Source organism: Rhinichthys klamathensis, unplaced genomic scaffold, assembly GCF_029890125.1.
Source record: "Rhinichthys klamathensis goyatoka isolate OS25496 unplaced genomic scaffold, OSU_Roscu_1.1 h1tg000147l_1, whole genome shotgun sequence".
NCBI lineage: Eukaryota > Metazoa > Chordata > Actinopteri > Cypriniformes > Leuciscidae > Rhinichthys > Rhinichthys klamathensis.
Window position 1 is genome coordinate 680,178 of NW_026606682.1, and position 14,100 is coordinate 694,277.

General features: G+C 38.5%; 1 protein-coding gene across 2 annotated transcripts in view; it reads left to right on the top strand.

The window, feature by feature from the left end:
• Positions 1-418: 418 nt before the first annotated feature.
• LOC130090503 (inactive dipeptidyl peptidase 10) overlaps positions 419-14,100 on the top strand; it is a 55,357-nt gene continuing 41,675 nt past the window's right edge. Inside the window, exon 1 of one of the 2 annotated variants that reach the window (XM_056257899.1) lies at positions 419-599. In XM_056257899.1, the coding sequence (XP_056113874.1) occupies positions 561-599 (39 nt within the window). In that variant the 5' untranslated portion in view covers positions 419-560. The remainder of the gene's footprint in view (positions 600-14,100) is intronic. The other variant, XM_056257898.1, reaches the window with a different exon arrangement.

Consider the following 14,100-nt stretch of genomic DNA (forward strand, 5'->3'; position numbering starts at 1 on the left):
ATGCATACATATTTTATTATCTATGCCTATTCCCTATAAATAGTATGGTGACTCCATTTTTCTACCTGCTCTCTCTCCTTATTAATAGGATGATGTAGCCTATCATCCATGCACCCTATCTATCTATCTATCTATCTATCTATCTATCTATCTATCTATCTATCTATCTATCTATCTATCTATGTTCATCAAGTGTGCAGTGTGACTGATCGCTCAAGTCGAAAAAGGGGCTGAAGCCAGAAAAAGCAACGTGTTGTCTTGATTAATATCCTACTGTAACTGTGGAAAAGAGAGAGAGAGAGAGAGAGAGAGAGAGAGAGAGAGAGAGAGAGAGAGAGAGAGAGAGAGAGAGAGAGAGAGAGAGAGAGAGAGAGAGAGAGAGAGAGAGAGAGAGAGAGAGAGAGAGAGAGAGAGGGATGACCAACTTTACACCATCATATCAAACAGATCCGCTAGTGGGGTGTGCAGTGCAACTTGCAGCAACACCAACTCAAACAAGGCTTTCAAGTGCTGGAAGAGCAGTGAACTGCATCAGGAGATCGGTGCTGAATCCTGCAAACATGATTGCCACCACACAGCAGAACATGACAACAGAGCTGGTAAAGCTAAACAGCATGTTTTATCTTTTGCATGAGCAAAGACTAAATGCAGATGACGATAAAATGCGTTTTGATGCCGGTGTTTTTTTTTTTTTTTTTTTTACACATCTGTGTGAACTAGAGCCGCAGCGAGGCAGCGCGTGCACGTGCGAGAGAATACAAATCTATGCACACGACCCTTTCATATCCTGTTTATAAACTGTATCTAAGCTTGTTTCAACTCATTTATCCGTCAAAGTACATTAAACACATGCTTGCTCAGCACAGGCGTTGGTCACATTGATTCGACTCGGTTTTCATTCATACTTTCAGAGAAACTGTCTGTCCGTATCCCTCTGTCGGTTTCGGTCCGTCACACCAGTTACTACTGCAGTGCTTTCCTGTGACTCATTGATTAATAGAAGTAGGGCTTTTCCGACAGAGCTTCAGGCTGCCGTTTTAACTTCTACGTTAAGATTTTAATATTTGAGTTCGAAATGTGTGTTGTTTAGTAGCGCAAACGAATCAGATAGGCTTGAACTGGTGTAAATTCGCTGTGAAGATGGCAAGAGCTGCTGGACGTTTACCTCAGAGCCGATCTTTTCTAAGAAACCGAAATGAGACAAGTTATCAATCATAGCCTACACAAATATCTAAATATGGTTCATTGACGAACATTGCTATTACGTGCATACAAAAATGACTGGAATACACTATGACAAAACGTTTAAAAGTCATTTTAATATTATTTGTAAGGTTATTATTTGTAAGTTTTTGCTATATGGCTGCGGTCGCAAGTCTTAAACAGCTTAAAAAGTAAGGAAATGGTAGTTTGGCAATAGGAATTAATATAGCAATAATAATAATATAGGTAGCTATATTATATATTACTAATATATATAGGCCTATATAGCCTATTAATTAAACATAAGCAGTGAAGCAAATATCTTGTAAAATATAATTTATTTTAATATGAAATATTTTAAAAACTTAGTCTGCCAAAGTAAAGTGTTTGCAAAACGCCATTTTGATGTCATGTGAATGAGAAAACATCAAAACAGAGATGACCTCTTTATTACTGTATGGGTTGTTTTGCATTGTTAAGCAAAATTAAGCACAAAATATCACTGTAAATCAAAGTTAGCACATGACAAATATTGATATCCGCCTTATTTTTAAATCCAGAAGTAAGCTGGTTCCTGTGAATCATGTGCGAGACCTCCGATTCAGGAGCTTCTATGCAACAAAGTGCAGTAAACAGTAAAATATTTGTATATAATACAAAGCAGTGTCCTAATGATTACGATAATAAATAAAAAATAATATGATAACAAATACCCATTTTCAACATCAGATAACAACAAACTGTTCTTGAATTCAATATAAAAATACCTGTCACTCTCATGAGATTCCAGCAATAGCAAACCACAACGATCCAATCAACTCTCGATAGACAAAAAATCTAGTCCCACCCTACATTTTTTCATTCGTATATACGTCACAAGAAAAGACTATTACAACTATCGTTTCATGCCGACTTTAATTGTTGTGAAATGTCAATGCAAAAGGTCCTAAACAGGTTTAATTTTCTTCGGTTTCCTTTGACTTTGGGGTGAAATATGACTTGGAAATGTTCTTGACAGGTTTCACCCATATAAATATTATTTTCACATCCCTTTCAAATACAGATTTGTATCTCCTTGCCTAGTCAGTGTTTGCATAGTAATTCGTGCTTAACTGATAAAGATGATCACCTTTGTTATCTAGCAAATGGCGCAATGTTTGTGTAAGAGCCTGGAAGGTTGTAAGTGTGAGAGTGTGAAGGAGCAGTGTTTCTCATCGATGGTTGCAGATGACTCATATGATGCATCTTTAACTGAAACATAAGACAACTTTGTAGTCTCCACCTCATTTGCATATCTTCTGCCTGGTGCCTTGACCATTAAGCATGTGTAGAAAGATTGGCGGTAAACGGCCAGAGAACTGCTGACATGTCAGAAGTGTCACTGTGACAAAATGTTATGGTTGTTTCTGCATTTGTGTTTGAGAATAAAAAGGGGTAGAAAAACAACAAGGTCTAGGTGCACGACGGCTGTCAATACTCTTATGCCAAATGCAAGATAAGAGATGTCATATAACATGCAATGTGCAGTTTCTATATTAATCTATTATGTCTCCATAATACATTTTATTACTACGGATCTAGAGTGAGTGGGACTCCGCATACTGCTCTGTTTCCAGCCGATAAGACACCCAGAGTAATTAGTTTCTTTTGCATTGTATTTCCCCCTTCACATCTGAAAACTAATATTCTGCACCATTCCTGTAACTACGGCACTGATGAAATTCAATGTGCAATTAGCAGGGCCGCACAATATATCAAAATTATCGAAATATTGCAACACACTAAAAAATGCTGGGTTGTTTCATCCCTGTTTGGATCGAATATGGAAAAACCCAACCGTTGGTTTAAATTTTGAAATAAAAATGTTAAACCCAACGGTTGGGTTTGTCCATATTTGCCCCAAACATGGTCAAAAGAGCTAAGTGCCGCAGAAAAGAACTCAATTCGGTACTTGCACGCACCTCTCGAACATCGAGCGATCCTGAATCTTCCGCTCCTGAATATTCTCTTCCGCAGCTTATATGGCCAAATACACACAAAACGCTTGTCTTGGTTATTATTCATGTAAACAGTTGGTTATGTATTAAGTGAACGTACACAGTTAAAAAAGAAAATGCGTGTGTAACAGTATATTTGATCCGTGCAGCTCCTATAGTGACAGCAGTCTATACATGTTGCTGTCTGTGTCATTAATGTTAATCAATCAAACAACAAAAGACAAACAAAGATTTAATAAGGTCAGTGATATGATTTCAGACATATTTACAAAAGTACTACTCAGGTTATTGAAGTTCAAAATGACCTTGAGTACACCTTTAAAATGATGGTTTGTCATCTAAATGATGAGTGACAGGAAATGATTCTATCGACATGACAGGAAGGTTTGAGTTGACTCTCCCCTCATGTCAGATCAACATATGCTTGCTGACCTAAGCAAGAAAAGATCTGTCTCATCCAGTGCACTGGAATGAACATTACAGGCTACATTTTGCAATGTAGCTTGGAAATAAGTTGTGTTTTGTCCCAAATATTTATAATATAATATAATATAATATAATTCAAAGGTAGTATGTTGTCAAGAAAGCAATCTTTAGCAACCAAATAGCAACACCCTAGTATTGTGGTGGCAAAAAAAGAAAGAAAAGTTGTACAAATCTAGTCAGGGTTATTATTATTATTATTATTATTGTTAATATATAAACTAAAACCAAAACCATAAAAAAAGTTTTAGTTACTTGAAATAAAATGAACGTTAACTGAAATAAAATAAAATATGCAAAAACCAAGGGAAAAATTATTATTTTCATTTAATTTAACTTAATGTACTAAAACTAAAATTAATAAACACGATATAGTATTATTCCGTAGGCTATAGCTTAAAATATAGTACATAATAAAAAAATAAAATGAAAAATAAAATAATAAAAATGTCAAAAACACAACTAAACGACTAAACCTTTAACAATAATTAAAAAGCGGAAAATACAATCTATAATTCAAAATATTAATGAAAACCTATAATAGTATCTCAATGAAACTAAAATAACACTGAATCTAGTCCATCAAATAATACGTATTAAAATATTATGTATAGCAAAATCCATTGATCCATTTAGAAAGTGTTATCCATCAGAAAATCCTATAATCCATTTTGAGATGAGGAAATGATATTTAGAATTCGATCTTTTTTCCTCTTAGATCATTGACAGGAGGAAGGTCTCCTGAGACAGTGACCACTTTCTCACCTGCTTGAAATGTTAACGTGAATGAGTCTGTGCAGGAAGCTTATTAATTATGTAACAGTACTTTGTATCATTGATTTGAACTGCATAACAACCTAACAACCTTTCAAGCATTTTCCTTTGCTTTTTCTCTATTCACTAGGAGCTGTTTCACAGCAAGTGTTCAGTATTCAGGAGGTTTTGGATCAAACAGCCAGAGTTGGCTGGAGATTAGTGCGGTGGCTTTTGGATTTTCTAATGCAGCCATAATTTGGTCCTTGCTCTTTTTCTGGTCCCACTATTTAGGAGGCTTTAGCAGTCTTCAGAAAATTAATATAGACAAGAATCCTCATAGGTAGCGTATATCTGTGAAAGTATATGACTGCAAACACCTCCAGTTAGATGTTATTTATTCAGAATGCAGATTTGCTTTCTGATGGTAATATTTCATATCCTAAACCTCAGTAGAACCAATGCATCTCATTACCGCCGCAGGAAAACCATGATTTGCGCTGACTTTGTGCTATCCGCTTTAGGCAGATACTCTAAACACATCCTGACAGTTACCCCTAGACTGATCATGATTGAGTGGGCTTCCTGTTTGCTTGAAAGATCATTAATAAAGCATTCTGTGTCTAATATCTAAGGCTTAGTGTCTTCTCATTAACCAGATGCCAATTAAATGCGAGTCATATTTCTTAGACAGTATTGCCTGACAGCTGTAAATGATTCATGTTGCTGATGTCAGTACTTTGTATTGTTCATTTTTATAGTTTTATTTTTATAATAATATTGTTATTATATTAACAAAATGATATACTTTTATATTATTATTTTAATGATATAGTATTATTTTATTCTTTATTTTATATATTATATTTAAATCATAAATATGTATTATATATTATTATGTTATTAATAATATTAATTAAAATAATACAATTTTTATTTCTGTTTTCCGACATAAAATAAAAAAAATATTATTAGTTGTATTTCTATTATTATTATTATTATTTAAGCTAAGGTATTGCCATTTTCATTTTCTATCTCTAATTGTTAAAGGCACACTATGCAGGAATTCCGTTTTTGTCAAACAGCGAACCATAGAGTCGCTGCGGAGTACTTGTATTTAATGTTACTGTCGTAAATACCACTCACGCAGAGCGTCTCTGCCATAGACTGGTCTCTGCACTCACATTCTGATACCCCTTTGAAGCTGTTATATTAAGGTACAAATCTTGCATAGTGTGTATTTTTTGCATTAAATAAGAGATCTAGCGCTTAATGTGTTTTTGAACTCAAGCTGAGCGCTCGTGTCCGCTGCTATCTGTGTCATGGAGATCATAGTGTCTCTTGTGGCGGCGCGCGCGCAGTCTTCACTCGGACGCGCTCTTCAATCTATCGCAGTTGCGGAGACTCTCTATTCATTCCGGTGAAATCACAAAATAAAATGCACAAAAACGTGTCCCTGCTTGATATAGACTGTAACCACTGATGAACATATTCAGTTTTGATGAGAGAGAAAAAACTTAGAACCTGTAAGTTAACCTCTGACACGCTTGGCAAAAGATACCACTAGACCATTAAAGAACTCAAACAAAACTTGCGGATCGATGCATTTATTTACGGGTTGAGAGGCTCTTTTTCTAGTCTCTTCCGACCGCGTTTTCTTTGCTTTTTTCATCGTCGAGTATCACGTCTGAAATGCGCGCAAGTGTCTTCGTGCTTCATGTTGTGGTTGTTTTGTGTCCCGTCGTTGCCGTAAAGCATGTCGTGATTCTCCGAAATTTGTCGGGGGCGCTCCTCTCAAACTTGCATTGCTGGTTTTTCCAGCGGCAACCCCCCAAGCTTTACTACCAGGATCATTCGCCCTACTATGAGTTTGTTTACCACCGAAATGACTTTGAAGCTGTTATATTAAGGTACAATTCTTGCATAGTGTGCCTTTAAGCTACACATTTTACTTGAGAATTAATATGTTGTTATTTGTTATTGAATAGATTTTATTTAAAAAGTAATTACTCAAAAGCATATTCAATTAATTTTCCTAGAAGTTACCACTAAATGTATATGATTATTATGATCTACATTTCAAAACAAATCAAATAGTTTAGAAAACCAAATCCGTCAAATATAGCTGCAAGCAGCGATGCCGGGCCCAAGCCTCTGGGACCCCTCCACCCCGGTAGCAATATGCATTTAATGTGGGTAAATATAAAAGGATTGCATCAAAGTTGTTTAAATATGCCACATTTACTGCAGCAACTGGAGCCACTATGACCTCAAACCACAACAGCCACATCTATGAGATCATTTAAATTCAGATTAATTTCATGTCATAGTGTCACAATTATGTTTTGTTTAGTTAATTCCTCTCGTGTTATCATTAGTTTCTATGGTGGTTACTGATTAGTTTATCCTTGTTCAGCTGTTCCTGTTTAGTTTCCTCATTTACTATGTGTATATATACTCATAGTAATATATACTATATATACCTGTTCTGTTCAGTCCTTTGTCGGTTATTGTTTGTTTTGAATGTGGTCGTGATTCTTTTAAATTTGCTATTTGATTAAAGACTTTGTATTTCTAATCCTCTCCTTCGTCATGCGCTTTCTACAACCACCAATCTGTAACAGAATAACTAACCCTCTAAAACAAGTAATTAAAAATCTATGGACTAACCAGCGTTGCGTCTCCTCCTCCTCCCCGAGAAACAAAGGTTGCTGGGGTATTTGGGCTGGATGCTCCAGGATTGTGGCCTCTCCCTAACAGCCAGCGAGCCCGAGCCACCCACGAATCTAGTCCAGGAACCAGAGCCAGATACCATCAAAGCCCTGGAGCCGCAGGGGCGTTCCTGAACCTAATAGATCCTTGGTCCGCGTATCCAGTTCCCACCCAGATCCCAACCCTCAAATCCTCACCTTCTTCGCTGGCCCGTCCGTATATTTGCTTTTTGCTTGCTGCGGTCCCGTTCAGAGATCTTCCCGTCTGCCCTGAGACTCTGCTGGACTCACTCGTCTCTTCAGGTCGGCCTCCAGTGGTCGTCGCTCAGCTTCCGCCACGGACTTCCGGGAATCTGGCGGTGCATACACCCTCCACCCCTATGGCGTCATCAGGCTCCTACCTTTCTCCGACCTCCACGCCATTCCCCCGTCGCCACCTCCGTCAGCCTCAGGCTTCTAGGCCATCGAAATTGCCCTGGTCCTTTGGCCTCTCTACTCCGCCAGTCTTGGCATTATTCTGATGATGTTTAAAGTAAATCGGGTAAAAATAAGTGGCCGATTTCATAGCATTTTGAAAATGACAAATTTCCTGCTGCCAGTTGGTGCTATAACTTTGTGATCAGCCTCCTTAAAAGAAGATACAGTTGTCAATCTGTATGTAAGTATGCAGAAGTTATAACACACTTCCTGTTTCCCTTTTTTGCCATAAATTTGTTGCCTCACCACAGCCAAACCATTCGAGATATCACAAATCCGCTCGTAATTTAGCATCATCTTTGTCTCTGCTTCATGGTGACCGAGTTTGGTGGCAATCGCATGAATCCACTTGGAGGAGTATATCAAAATCCAGAGCATGCGTTTTTCAAACTACCCATAATAGCCGACTTCCTGTAGGGGTGACGTACTACTAATGTATAGTATACATTGTACGATTTTGGGCTGTCCCAGACGAAAGATGTCCAATCGTGACGATTTTTGTGGCTCCTAAATGGTGGTCTTACGTCATACAGTGAGAGAAGTTCAAAGACGACCGTTGTCACGGTCTTGCGACCAAAGATAGCCTGCAATAGTTTTGTGACAGTGTCTGAAATTTACAAAATCATTTCACAGTGTGTTTGGTGCTACGACCTACATCTACTGACTAGCTGATAAAAATTCAACATGAAATGCTGTATTGATCAACACGACTTGGTGATAAAACTTAAAACTTCTTATTACCTCAAGCTCAATTATCAAAATTGACATGCCAACTTTGCCTCTTTTTCCCTAGCCCTGACCACTTCCATATTCTTCTATTTCGCTTCCTCCTCTTTTTTATTGTTTTTTAATGACCAATGCTGATGCTGATATCTAAAATAGAGGGTATTTATACCCTATACACCATACAAATGTGTGGATATATGTATATACACGCATATACTGTATATATTAATAAATATACACATTACACAAATATAATATTTTTGTAATATACACAAAAATACACATTACAGTCAGTGTTGCTCACAATCTGCAGTTGTGCCACTGTGGCTTTATTCGTTAAGGATATGAATATGGACCTGAGCATCTATTGTGCACTAAGAAGATAAAAAAGGTAGAGACCAAGGAAAAAGGGGGAAGGGAAAGTGGTAAAAATGATGAAATGAAAAAAGACAACCCAGGGAATGAGAAAAACACTCCTAAGAGCTAATGTATATATTGCAAACCGTCGCATACTAATCCACTCTTAAAGTCGATCAACAAATGACTATATTAGAAAACATCTCATGCCCATTTATATTTGTATTCTGAGGTTGGTGCTTAAATTGCAGTAATTAGTCAGACAATTTGCATGCAGTGAAATCTTTCAAAATGAATTGTGGGAATTAGCTTCCCCTCATTACCACAGTAAAAGCATAATATAGAGCCCTGTCACCGAGTACTAGTACAACACTCACTTGTATTCTGTGATGACTTCTCTAACTCATTTAATTGTCTATAATGAGGATTGGGTCACACTTCACATTATAGGGCTGAAAATGTAATCATATAAGCAAGTACTGAGTTAAATGAATTAAAGTAGCTTAAAGGTGAAGTGTGTCATTTTCTTTCAATGTTAAAATACTTTCTCCTTTTTCAGCGTAATATATAGATAATGTTTAGTTATTATTTTAGCAACATTTGCTCAGATCTGCTAGGTAACACCAATTTTCACCATCCAATCCACTTCTTGTGTATAAAATCAAGCCAGCCCCACATTATGTCATCATATATATATATATGTTTACATACCCTGCGTCTCAATGTCCATACTATCATCCTAAACAGTATTTGAGATTAAAATAGGGGTTTAACCCCGGCATCCTGGCCAAATTTTCCCATTGGCCTCTGTCCATCATGCCCTCCTAATCATCTCCATATAGACTGATTGGCTGCATCACATTCGTCTCCTCTTCACCAGTAAGCTGGTGTGTGGTGGGTGTTCTGGCGCAATATGGCTGCCGTCGCATCATCCAGGTGGATGCTGCACATTGGTGGTGGTTGAGGAGATTCCCCCCTTCTATGTAAAGCGCTTTGAGTACCCAGAAAAGCGCTATATAAATGTAGCGAATTATTATTTGTACAATATCATTGATGCATTGATGATGTGTAACCTTGACACTGTAATACAAACTTTTTCAGAGAGTCCACATCACATAAATCTGTCATCCTTGCTTACATTTGACATGTATGATTCACTCAGTGGCATGAAAACCATCTCTGAGTTGTTTTCCTGTCTGTAGCTAGAATGAGGGAGACAGTTTTGCGGGGGCTGTCGCGCTCCATCCACGGTGTCCTTTGTGAAGCTGAGAACCTGTGGGCTGTTTGAAAAATGAAGGAGGGTGGTAAGACTTTCTGACGGCTAAGGGAGCACACAGAGGAGGCACTACCAACAATGTCATGACTCTGAATGCAGAGCTACACTGTGGATGGATAATAAAAGGTCTGCAGGTGCCTTCTCTCCACCTCCTCGTGTTATGATATCCTTCCCATACGGCCCGTGACAGCTTCTGCAAGAGCAATACAGCAACATGCTGTAACTCGATATCAACAACAGGCATTAAAACTATGAAAAAGTGAAAGAATTCAATATTCAAATGATGAAATTTAGAGGAGAAATCATGTTACGCTACATTTGCTGGTGTCACGAAGTTGCACTCAGGGGGTTACAGTATGTAGGCTGTCCTGGAATAGTGCTCGCAGTTTGGATAATGTCACGGAAGCGGAGCATATGGAGTTCACCATATGTTTGGCACCAATGTGTTGAACTCACATCAAGAGCAGGTCATTATGAATTTACAGCTGATCTGTTTTGTTGGTTAGCATACACTATGTCAGAATGTTTCAGTTTAATCTTGAATGCTGTTAAAAGTGTTATTTTTCTGTTAAAACACCTATCTCAGTAAATGTGCACAGGCAACTATAGTTGATTCTCCAGAGCAGTCTAAACTATGTGGCTCTTTGGTGCTATCACAACAAGACACTGACCATTAGTGTCATGTATTTATGTAGTTTTCTTGCCTCTAAAAACAAACATTTTGTAAGGAAGACACTAGGCTAAATATAAATGGAATCAGTACATAAAATGCTTAATATTAAAGGGATACTCCACTTTTTTTGGAAATAGGCTCATTTTACAACTCCCCCAGAGTCAAACTGTTGAGTTTTACCGTTTTTGAATCCATTCAGCCGATCTCCGGTTCTGGCGGTACCACTTTTAGCATTGCTTAGCATACATCATTGAAGTGGACAAGACCATTAGCATTTCTCAAAAAAAAAATGACCAAAGAGTTTCGATATTTTTCCTTTTGTAAAACTTGACTCTTGTGTAGTTACATCGTGCACTAAGACCGACGGAAAATGTAAAGTTGCGATTTTCTAGGCTGATATGGCTAGGAACTATACTCTCATTCCTGTGTAATAATCAAGAAACTTTATGCCGTACCATGAGTGCAGCAGGCGTAATGATATGACGCAGCGCCTGAAAATAGGCTACCTTCCGTCAACACAACGGAACTATTTTCAGGCGCTGCGTCATATCATTACGAAAATCGCAACTTTACATTTTCCGTCGGTCTCACGATGTAACTACAGAAGAGTCAAGTTTTAAATAGGAAAAATATCGAAACTCTTTGGTCATTTTTTTTTTAGAAATGCTAATGGTCTTGTCCACTTCAATGATGTATGCTAAGCTATGCTAAAAGTGGTACCGCCAGAACCGGAGATCGGCTGAATGGATTCAAAAATGGTAAAACTCAAGTTGTAAAATGAGCCTATTTCCAAAAAAAGTGGAGTATCCCTTTAAAGATTAACAAGAAACACCAAATTGCTCTTTGCCATTGCGGCTATTTATCTGCAGCGAAAACGCAAGCGGTGGTCTATCTGGGTTCACAAAACCATTTACACTGCATTCACACGAGGCGTCGATGCTTGACGGAGGACGTGTCTGAAGCTTGGTGCTGTTTTGATCTTTAGTGACTATCACATTGCTTCCAGCTTGGACTGCAGCGCGCTGGTATTTGCATGAAGGCGTCGATCTGATTGGCTGACGGCTGCGCTGGCGCTTGATAGTTGAACATTTTTCAAATTTTGCCAGAAGAAACGGCAGTGACGTGGCCTTTTACAGTCTATGGATGTGACTCAAGGGAACCCACAATTCAATACAGGTAAAGCATGATGAAGTCACCCATTCAAAGTAAATGTGAAACGTTAACGCTGACGTCCCGTGTGAATGCACCGTTAGTCCGCATGGCGAGTACCACAGTACACCGAGACGTATCCTAAATTATAAGAATATAGAGTGGCTGTTAACTGCAGAGCCAATGGGCGGAGCTTGACATTAGAGGTGCAGTGTGTGATTTTTAGCGACATCTAGCGGTTCGGTTGCGAGTTGCACTAAGGGCTCAGCCCACTGCTCACCCCTCCCTTTCGAAGAAGCTACGGTGGCTAAAACGGGACAAATCGTTGTCTGAGACAGCAGAGAATAGCCAGAGTAAGCCAGGAGTGTGTAACATTGTCACTGTTTCTGTACCACAGTCCATTATAAACCACATCATGGATAAAGTTTACAAAGCCATAGTCAGGTGAGGATCAAGGGTCTTAATATATTATATAATAATAGTAATCAGCTGATTGTCTCACAAACGTAACCAGCATTTTCTCCCCACATAGCAAACCCATAATACAGCGAGGGAGAAGAACCACATGAAACTATGCAACTATATATTTTTTCTAACAGGGTAGTAAATGTTTAGCTGGCTAAATATGAGCTGTTACTGTGGCTGAGCTGGTAAAGCCTTGTTTATACTCGACGCGTCCGCATGAGCCCAAAGGTGCGCGCGGCAAAAATGACATGATTGTAACAGCGCGCGCGCCTCCGCATCCCCTAGACACCATTTACTACACACAATAGGCTTTTTTTCTCTGATTTTGAAAACTCTTCGCGATCGACTTAAAATGCTTCCAAGATCGACTTGTCGACCGCGATCGACGGGTTGGTGATTCCTGTAACATACTGTTTTTACGGTCAATGCAAGAGTAGCCTACTAATCAGCTGTCTCACGAACGTAACCAGCACATTTATCCCCACATAGCAAAGCCATAACACAGCGAGGGAGAAGAACTAAGTTACATGAAACAATCCAACGACATATTTTACACCACTGACAAGGAAAAAGTCTGGTGTTTATGGCTTCTAGCTTTCTGCGGCTTCTCTTTCAAGGTAGTGACGAAACGCGCTCTGTAGCGCTGTTTGTTCGCTGTCGGCTACAGTAGAAACATGACGTCACAATATGTCGACCTTCATAGAAGGGGGTGCCCGCGGTTATGTAGATATAAATGTCTCATTCAAAGGTAATAAAAACATTACGGATTATTAAGTAAGTTCTTTATACAGCACTGAAAACAGTTATGGATGTCATATTGCATTTCTGTTAATAGATACTCAAAATATTTACACATTGCACCTTTAATATGCATAAAGTTCAACATATTACAAATTTATCGCATTGCTGAACACGCCTACATCCTGTCACCAAAAGTCACTGTCGCTTGTGTCGCAGGAAATTACCTGCCCTCCATTGAAATTAATTGAATTATGTCGCTTTGTCTCGCTGTACAGTGTGAATGCAGCAAGAACACAAAACTGATGAGAGCAGCTCTGGTGGAGAACAGTGACTAGATCTAAAACCTTTAGATGACACAGCTCAAATCTCTGTCGTTATACGTTACCGAAACCAGAACAGCTCTCTCATACTGTATGACATACAACTATAGTTGTCCAGTCCGGTTCCGTTCACACAGCAAGGGCTTTCCAAGAATGCAGTTGTGAATCCTGAAAATTTACGGGTGTAATTTTGTATTCTGCTCCTGTGTGAACATGACGTGAAAGCTGCTTGCAAACGGGAAAAATCTGAGAAACGTCTGCTTAATTGTGGAACTGAAAACTTTCACATGCTCACTGGCTGTTATGAATATCTAGTTTTCTCGTACGCACCTCACTGATCCATCCATCCATCCATCTATCTAACCTTCTTGGAAGGTGTTTTTTTTTAATTCAGTGTGTGATGATTGGCAAAACAACAGCAATTATTTCCTGGCAGAAATCAGTGCGGAGCTGTAGTTGATTAAATTATGTTTTAATGTGGGTAGCTTGAAAAAAACTTCCAAAAAAAGAAAAGAAAAGGTTGCTATCAGTAATGTGGATGGACTTTTTATCGTTCACCCCTGGAGAGGTTTTCTAATTGAAACAGTCTTATACACCAAATCAAACCATTTGTGTTCAATGCATGCTATCATTCAAAATGACTACATTAATGTGTCTGTCAAACTACTTTTAAACACCTTTAGCAATTTAACGCTCCTCGTTTATCAATAGTAGTAGTAGATAACTTTATTGTCCCCGTGGGGCAATTGGGTTTGTGGCGCAGTCGCAA